This window comes from Argopecten irradians, chromosome 8, assembly GCF_041381155.1.
Source record: "Argopecten irradians isolate NY chromosome 8, Ai_NY, whole genome shotgun sequence".
NCBI lineage: Eukaryota > Metazoa > Mollusca > Bivalvia > Pectinida > Pectinidae > Argopecten > Argopecten irradians.
In genome coordinates, this window is record NC_091141.1 from 13,027,778 (window position 1) to 13,037,833 (window position 10,056).

The following is a 10,056-nucleotide window of genomic DNA, read 5'->3' on the forward strand; positions in this document are numbered from 1 at the left end:
AATACCTTTATGTGGTCAATGCCGGTGATTTGTTGACCTCTTGGATTAATACTACACTGAGTGAAGATAGTTCAATAAACTACTGTATTTCAGTATAACATGAAATGGGTTGGAGCTTAATCTTCATTCCTCCCATAAAAGACAACTTTCAACTCATCTTGCTCTAAGGCTAAAACATTTCATGATGTTTGTGATTGTTTGAGCTTTCAATGTTTTTTTGCCAAAAAATGAAAGAATATAAAAAGAGTGAGTTTTACCCAACAAATATTTCATGTTATGCAGTATACATCCTAGCTATGATCTAAGTAGAATGTGACTGGGTGGGGTGTGCTGTTCAGTGTCTTTGGCAGCATACTTCAGTGAGACAGCACTACAAAATAGGCAACAGTTCCACTATCACAAGGAGACACAACACGATGTTGGCTGCTGTTAGATACATATGTTCGGATATGTCAGGAACAGTATTCTACAGCATTAAATTTTGTAAGCAATGAGCTTAATGATGGATCACAAAGAAAAAATTACAAATCAAAGAAAAAGTGTTAACATTTTATTCATGTTTTTACATCAGTGTGGTATGAATAATGGTTAATGGATGACAAACATACATGTATCCATGTACATCACAACAATCCACATACGGTAAACAAGGTCTTAACTAGTTAATATAATCTAGTATAAAAGATACATATCTGAAAACAGACTTGTGTGGTCGCTATTTCACGACAACACGATGATGACCTAAACATACAGGAATTACACCTATACATGTAGTACATTCTGGTCTGTTAGAGTTACTTCCCTTTGATTCCCTCCATCGGTACTGACAGAGTGAAATGAAGGGAAGTAACTCTGGTAGATCAGAATGATAAACATATACAAAAGGGTTTTTTCTGTTTTTTCCAAATGGTAGAAACATTTATCATTAACTATAATTAACATCCTATCTGGATTATTTTGTATACATTATTAATAGTATCACAATACACTAACTGGACATAACAGTAACCACATTTCTCAAGTCTTGTGTCATAAAGAAATGTCTTCATGCACGGTAATCAGAGTGAGCTCCCCTTAGTAACATCAGGGACAAATATCTGAGAGGACATCAAAGTAATTCCACAACATCAATGTACCAAAAATATCAAATGTGCAAATACAACAAACCAAAACAAGAATAAAAAATAAAAGAGACCATCATCTAATGTGATCTCATTAATTGTCAGGACTTGTCAATTTGTTATTTTTGCCTCAAAACTGCTGATATTATATCTCTTTAAGGAACTGAGACTTCAGTGAGATGGACATGATTGTCATTTAACGCAAGACTTTGTCAAAATTATGGCATTCAGCGTAGAAAAAATAGCATGAAAAACAAAATTTGTTGATAGCCCCAGTATTAGTAAACATAGGATACTGTAGTTGTGAATGATATCTTTCTCTGATTAAACAAAGGAACTTTCTAGTGCTTCTAATTGGATGATCTATTTTCCAAAATGGTTCAATAATATTACAAATCTAAGTACAATAAATGTTTGATTTTCCATAGGAAATTGAGGAATATCCAGACATGATATCAACCACTAAACAAAAGGTAAATACTGGTCTCTTAAGTAGCAACAGGTTACTGAAACATACATGAAATAAATGACAGAAAATTACAACACAAATATACATGTACAGTGAATTACTTGTTGGACATATTTCTGTTTACAAAATTAAAGTGTAAGAACATTGCATACATACTTGCAATGAGGAAAACATTCTGGCTACACACAACAGATGATAATTAATATGATACATTTGGATTTAAATTCAAATTAGGATTACTTAATGAAACTGGTACCTATAGAAATGTCCATATCTAAATTTACCATACTCCTTCTGGTATATTGTAGTGACTTAATTGTGCATTTTCATGTCTAAGGCTTTTTATGTCATCTAACCCGAATAACTAAGTTTGTTTAACTGAATGTCCTTGACAATCATTCAAGGTCACAGAGGTCAAAAAGGCTAAAAACTAAGAGATCTTAAGTCACCTAGAGACCTGATATTGGACTTGTAGCATACTAGGATGATGTCAAGTTTGTTTAAATGAATTACCTTAACCTTCATTTAAATGATTATCAGATGACCGTTGGGCTTTTGTTCTTGATAATTTAATGTTGTCAGGCAACTTGGTCTTATATTGAAAACTAGCTTATTTCCCTCCAACTCTGGGTTGCAAGGTCAAATCCCATGAGGGGCAATTGCCAGGTACTGACTGCTGGTAAATCACTCGGCCACTATACTGCGGCCCATACCCGATATGGAAATGACATCACAAACATATGCAGTCAAAGTGAACAACAAACAACTGAAATAAAAACAGTACTATCAACATTTTAACCCTGTTTTTCCAAATCTATGTGATCAGATACCAGGTAATGGTAACTGGCTCAAAACTTACTCTAAACTAGTGTGGCCTTCATCAGCATACGAAATATGGGTCTAAAGCTATAGTAAATTGACTTTAAAGCACCCTATGTTTATGATGCAGACATTTTATACATTGTAATGACCATCAAAACCTTTCCTTTTTGATATTTACCAAGCCAATTATAGAACTTGTTAAACTTTAGAAATACATCAATCACTACATGATTCAAACACATCAGTATTTAGATGTACTGTACATTACGTTTATCACGAACATGCACATAACCAAATCACGATTATAACGTAGTACTTTCCATTCCCTGTGAAGGTTATTATAAGATTCTGTAGTGTGTATAACAAACTATACTTATAACGAAGTAATGTCATTGGTTCCTAGAGGTTCGTTATAGCTGTGTTTTACTGTATTTATATAAGCATGGACAAAAGCAGCATTTGACAATAACAAATATCATAGAATATCACTAGGTCTATGGTAAACGCCCTTTGCTAATGCCCATAGAAAATTCAATCATAAACCTTAGTATCTATCTCAAAACAGTTTTAACAAGTCTACATTTAATTTCCAAAATTGTTTTGTTTTGTCAAAAATATATTGAAATAGCTAAACCAATGAGGTCCTACTTGAAAAGTCATAAACAAGAAAGGAAAAATTTTTAAAAACAAATTTTGGTTTTAAACCACAGATGAACACTAGTAAAAGTAATTTTCCTGCGCATTAAACTTTTGTGGTACATCCTATATACTATATACATCTACACTCTCAAAATAATCCCCAAAATAATACTCAGGTTTTAATCTTGAGACAAAATCTAGTAATATGGAATATTCTGCAAATGGTAACCAAGGAAATAATTTCCCTTAGATTATCTCCATATAAATAATTTACTCAAGATAATAATACCGGTAATTGATTTAATATCACATTATCTTGCATAAGAATAAGAATAGTCAAGACATTTACACAGGTCAAAATTTTCCTGAATTTAACTAAAAGTTAGAAAATTGAATTTAAGCAGTTTTATATTTTTGCGATCTGGCTTTCAGAGTATTCTATATATATTTCAACCATTTCTAAATGTTAAAGTGGATCAAATGTTCACGATCGTAGCAATGTCCTATGAAAAATAGAAAATATCATACCTGCAAAATATTTGGCTATACGTTCAGTAACAATCTAACACCTTGATATATCAATAACATTTAAAAACATTTGTAAGATACAAATTAATAATAAACTTATCACAACTCTAGCAATGGTCACCATTTTACAATATACTGGCAAATAAGTAAACATACATATACCTGAATAATGGTACCACAGAGCGGAATCGTCGAACTAATTCATCCAAGTTTAATAATGTTATGTACAATCATCATACACCAAATACTTCTGTAGACAATGAGTATATATGATTAATTTTTAATGCCACAATATAAAATTTTTCGGAATTTTGATTAATTCTGATAATTCTACTCTTATGAAATACACATACACCCGTTATAAGCTTGAAGTAAGTCTGAACACAAAGTCAGAATTTATCCTCGAGTTCTGAAGTCATGAACTCCAGGCTTCCATAGAAGATTCGATAATTCAGAGTTTCAAACTAACTGGAATTTTAGTTCTTTGTGTAAGTTTGCCCGTTAACATTCCATTCTATTTTCATTCTATTTTGAAAAGATCATTCTTGAGCTAGTGGCAGAATCTTGGTTTAATGCTTACCGGTAGAGCCTATTATTACTGACACCTATCTGTGATATTCCGTTTTTGCATATTACAAAGTTAGCTCCCTTGCGGGTAGGTATAGATTGTTATGTCATTATTTTGTGAGCGCAATTCACATCATTTTCTCCGAAAAGTATGACGTCACGCTAGAAAACACATGACGTCACAATCAATACCTACCCGCAAGGGCAGATAACTCTGTAATATGCAAATAAGGAATACATTTTTTGAGACGTTTAAATCCAAATTTGGAAACAATAGCATTAGAATGAATTTCACATAAGACATTACTGTTTCAGTATTCATCAGTCAATATCCATAACAATTGTTGTACAGAGTGCCATATATTAATTCTTCCTCAAAAATCTGCAGAGGTGTGTTAATGTTTATTGGATTGTACCCCTGACACAGACAACACCATAATAACCTAATTATACAGATAATGTAATAAACCCACGGGAATAATTCACGTACCACGTGATACCGATAACTTTTGTGCAGTACTATTGTTTCTATTGGTGATGGAATGAAGTCAAAAGATGATATCCCGCGCTAAAGTTATTTCAGCGGAAAGATTACAAAAAGTTATATTCCATCACCACTGGAAATACTAATCCCACACAAACGTTATTGAGTATCACATGGTACATGAATTAGTCCCATTATGTATTACTCTAACAGTATCTAATCATAGCACTAATTTACATCCAGCACTGGTATTATCATAGAAGTAATATCACTAATGTGAGTCTGGATGGCCCTTATTGTCTACCATTCCCAACAGGTAATCCTTCACCTCAGACTGGAACTCGTTAGCGGAGGGCTTCTCGGTCAGCACCCAGGTATCATCTGTACTGCGTACTTTAGCACGACATATTGGACAGGTTTGACTTGAGACATTCCTATAAAACAAGTTTATAAGAAAATGTGAAAAACTAAAGCAACCCTAACCCTGATCTTCCCCAATCTCTTATCTACTTACTTTTAGTACAAGACGTTTATTCTCACTTATATTATCTAATGGCCTAAATATTAATGAAATTAATAGTTTTGGCATGTCACACATTTTCTTGCCAAGATGAGTTCTAAGGGATGGACAGAATAATGGTAGACAATATGCAAATCTATAGTTTTCCTATCTACATGTGGGAAACCGAAAACCAATTTTCATCGTCAACCAGACTCAAACCCGAGATTCTGATCTGGCCTGCCCCTCTACTTACTGTGCTAAAGGGAAAATCCCCCAACTACGGCGAAGCTATACAGTGACTGTATCATTGTACACTATTAACAAATAAAACCTACTACAATAGATGAAATATTTTATCTACAACTTACCATTGGTCGATACAACTCTCACAAAACTTATGGCTGCATGCGAGGATGATCTCGGATTTATTCTCCATACATATACAGCACTCCAATTCTTCTGGGTCAACCTTCCTCGCCGCCCTGAAACACACATTGCTTTGGAATCAATATCAATATCACAGAAATCATGTTACTATTGAAGAAGAAATAGTTTTAAGGACATGTGAAATAATAACTTCATAATGCTTTATATTTCTAAATCTTCATAGCATTACAGCCCCTCCCCTTTCCCTCGGTCAGTAGAAAGCTTTCCACTTCCATCAAAATGACTAGTATAACCATGATCTTTGTACTGTCTGATCATATACTGTAAATGTGGAAATTTACTATAGGGGGAAATTTGCACTAACTACACGAAGGTCGCTTGATCACAAAAAATTCCCTCACGCATAATATTTTGTACATATAAGGACTTTGTTGTTTAAGTATGAGAGTGTATTTTTGGAAAAAATAAGAACACAGTGAAAGGTTTATGCATGCAAATTGTGAAATTAAGCACTCACAAAAACATTCATGTTTACAGTATACAGTACAATCTGCTTCAGAGACTGTATAAAGATCACCTGTTTAATAAGATGACTTTCTCAAGGTCCCAAATGGCCACTTATAACACAATATGACATGTGTATGAAGAATACTTTTGGATGGTTTAGATCTTTATAAACAGGATTGTCAGAACATTGTAAATATCAAAATGTCAGCTATGTTTAGATGCCTCACAACTGCCATTTTCTATGCACTTCCATCAAAATTAATAAACCAGATACTGTAAACCAACTTTTTTTCGTGTGCGAATTATTGTTTCAAATATCGTGATCAATGTAAATTTGCGAAAGTTTATCTCCATGAATTGATTTCCGAGACAATCCTTGTACAATTAAATTCAAAGATATATTCATTACTTTCAAATCCATGATTGTTAATGGTAAAATCATTTGTTCCCTGGGTTAGAAGTAGTTTAAATCTCTTACTCTTCAAATATAATGGAGGCTGATATATCACTGGAGGCTGCAAGGGGCGAAGGCATGTCTGTTTGGTCTGAGGCGAGTGAGAGACTAGACACTTGGTCTGTTATCTCACTGTACACCTCAATGTACTGGCGTAGATTGAGGATCCGCGACGACTCAATGAGGTTACGTCGTGTGTTTACCTGGAAATGGAATCATACTCTTTAGTAATACAATGATGTAGATGATCATAAGTCTCCTTACACAAATCTTTCAAATCATCTTTTGGTTGAAAGAAAGATCACAATTATTTCTGAATTTAAATATTGCTTACTTATCTCCCCTTCTGAGAAGATATCAATTATTTCCCCTTCTGAGAACATTTTCATTATTTCCCCTTCTGAGAACATATTATTAACTCCCCTTCTGAAAGGATATTGATTATCTCCCCTTCTGAAAGGATATTATTAACTCCCCTTCTGAAAGGATATTGATTATCTCCCCTTCTGAAAGGATATTATTTATCTCCCCTTCAGCGCCACCTGTCTTTAACGTTGAGATAACATTGTGACCAAGCTATCGAGAGTGTACCAACAGCCTGCCAGTCAATAGCAACAGCATGCTGATGTAGTGATCAACCGAAACCGTTCACACTATTATTGCGTCGACAGTAAATGGATGGTTTAACGTTCCATTAACAGCCAGAAATTTAAGGATATGCCAGGTTTGTTGGTGGTGGAAAGCAGGAGAACCCATAGAAAAACACCAACCAGCAGTCAGTAATTGGGAACTACAGGTACCCCACATGGGATTCGAACTCTTGACCCAGAGATGGGGGACTTGTGGTAATATGTTGGGACATTTTAATTATCCACTTGCAATTGGCCACCTCAGCCTAAGGAGGTATTGATTTATGAATGTAAAACCATATACTTTTAGAGTAAATAACTCTTTAATTGAAACTCATTTATGCATATTAAACTGTTCTGCTCTTACCTTCTGACAACAGATGCGTATGGTGTGTTTCCAAAATATGGTTGTATCTGTTCCAGCTTCCACAGAAAACAAGAGCTGTTTCCCTTTGTGGTCTGTAAAGGTTGTAGTTCTGAAACAAAAGTTCTTAACTATTAAATATCTTTTCTATCAAATATTTCAATACAATTTTCATTATTTTAGATTCACAAACTAGTATTGATATATTTTATATGTTTTAGTGTTTACATAAAATCAGAAAAAATATCTAATTATATAGGATGATGTAACATTTTGTGAAGGTTTTTTCCTATAAAACTGATCATAATTAAACCACACTAATCTATTATCTAATTAGTGATCCAATATGATTAATCAGCTAGATTTTCATATATATATGTACACTACTTATTACATGACAATTGACATACTTATATTTGGGTTTGATCTAAATATACTTACAATTCATTAATATCCTTCACAGATTGTATAAGGTCATTGTATGACAATTTGGCTATCTTTGTAATGGTCCCTAAATGCAATTTCAGCTTGCCATGGAAAAGTCCCACTGTTTTCTCTGGGTCGGGAAAACTCTTTCCCTGACCCATCTCTACGTTATGACACCACGCATCCCTTTCACTAAGAAGAATCTGTAAGAGAAACAAAGCCATGTCTCCATTTCTGATGACTGGCAACTTAGCAATCCTGTAATTATTCTAAGTGAACAGATTTCACAGAAATCAAAATATGTATTAGACAGCGAGTATGACATGAATGCTGAGCATACTGTTGTCATTAGGCATGGTCAGTCTCACTCAGGGGCAAGTTACTTCACCAAACTTGGTGGCTATAATACACTGCCAGATTTATTAAATAATGCCTAATGATATATCTGGCAATCTCAGCCAAACTTTAATGAAATTAGAAGAGGAGGAGGTCAGTATGCCAGAGGATGTTCTGGGCGAGGTCAGTCAGGTGCCTATATGTATAGTCTTAAGCTTTGAGAATCTCCTCCCTTGGAGATCACAAGTCTGAAAGCAGAGCTGGTGATGGCTTCGTCGCTGCAGGAGGACATCCCAATTTTGTTAGAATATCCAGCTACTGAAGAATCCAGTCCCCCTGCTGGCCCAGGTATCCTCATCAATATTGAGGACCCTTGCTTCAACATACCAAAGGGACCCAGAGATACTAAGTCAGCATGATGTTGAAATTGCTGAGCTGCAGATTATTATCACCCGGTGATAAGTGTAGCATAGTGTATCACCCATGGGTCCATGGCGATGCAGATTATAGACCCTTTAGATTCCAGCAGGGATATCTCCACTGTGAACCAGTGTCCCCAGCACACCCTCAGTAGATAAGCCTTTCTGTCTAATTCCCATCAGACAATCCCGAAAGTGAACAACATGCACATATCTCCCAAACAATCTTGCAGATCTGCTAAGGCCTATAAATGAGCAGATTCACAGCCTCCAACAAAAAAGAAGACCTGTCAGAGACTTTGGTCCGATTGAGACTGCTCACAAAACATTACCACCGAGAAGAGTCACTTAACTTAGTCTTTTCAACAAATGAATAATTTATCTACCATCATGCAAGTTATATTATGTCAATACAATAGTTTCCTTTACGCAACTTTAAATCTTCCTCCTCGTTGTCGCAATTTTCTCATAGTATGCAAATCGTCCCTGATTTCGGAGGATCGCTATGTTTGGGTAGATAAATTATTCATTTGTTGAAAAGACCAAGGTAAGTGAGACTTCTCAGAGGTCAGTCTGAATTAGGAGATGACCTGGCCCGACACCAAATGGTGTCGGCAAGTTCCACCTTTTGATGTAGCACTGCACTCTAGCCCTACACCAGATATCTATCTGTCATTATGTCGAAGTCTGGTGTCCAGGCTAATCCCTATTGAGATTCCTCCTATAGACTCTTTTATACTCGGACGTTTGATAGATGTCTCTATCAAACGTCCGAATATAAAAGAGTCTAGAGGAGGAATCTCAATAGGGATTAGTGTCCGGGCCAGAGTATCTCGGGCTAATATTACTCGTTTGTAACAGGGCGAGAGTAGTGTGCCGCCAGTCAGGCTCTAACCTGCAACCCAGGACTATAACCGACTTAGCTAAAGGGAAATTTCCCCCTAGCACGAAGCTAGAGGCGACCGTATCACTATGTACAATTAAAACCTGCTACGCTACGTACTCCCCACTTTCAAATGTGTTCGCCCCAAACACAGACCAGCCTAGGTTCTCTTTCCAAGGAAGCATATCAATACTTCGATTTGAAGTGGTCTACGGCACCAAATGTAAAAGGGCGATAGTATATACATGGTATAAATGCAGTAGCTGTCAGTGTCACATGTGCTGTGATATTTCATAATCGTCGATTTTTCTTCGCGCTTTCACACCACACTAGACAAACATACATAGAGTTTAAACATGACATTATTTTGTTTCTGAGGATGTTATTCATGTACGGTGGTCACAACCACTTACTTGTCAATTTCTTAAAACTAACTCACATGTTGATGGTTTTGTGATCACCATGATTGTTTCGGTCTTGACTGCTTCTAACTGTTTACAGGTAAACTCTAAAGGTGTT

At 35.4% G+C, this 10,056-nt stretch overlaps 1 protein-coding gene across 2 annotated transcripts; it reads right to left on the reverse strand.

Moving 5' to 3' along the window:
• Positions 1-537: 537 nt before the first annotated feature.
• LOC138329415 (RING finger protein 141-like) lies at positions 538-10,054 on the reverse strand. Of its 2 annotated transcripts, none has more exons than XM_069276403.1 (6): positions 9,977-10,054; positions 7,915-8,102; positions 7,477-7,585; positions 6,505-6,683; positions 5,501-5,614; positions 538-5,064 (listed from the first exon to the last, which is right to left on the reverse strand). In XM_069276403.1, the coding sequence occupies exons 2-6, from the start codon at positions 8,058-8,060 to the stop codon at positions 4,902-4,904; spliced, it is 711 nt and encodes a 236-aa protein (XP_069132504.1). In that variant the 5' UTR covers positions 8,061-8,102; positions 9,977-10,054; the 3' UTR covers positions 538-4,901. The 2 variants fall into 2 exon arrangements, with proteins under 2 accessions (XP_069132504.1, XP_069132505.1); XM_069276404.1 differs by having other exon boundaries at positions 9,951-10,034.
• Between the last annotated feature and the right edge of the window lie 2 nt (positions 10,055-10,056).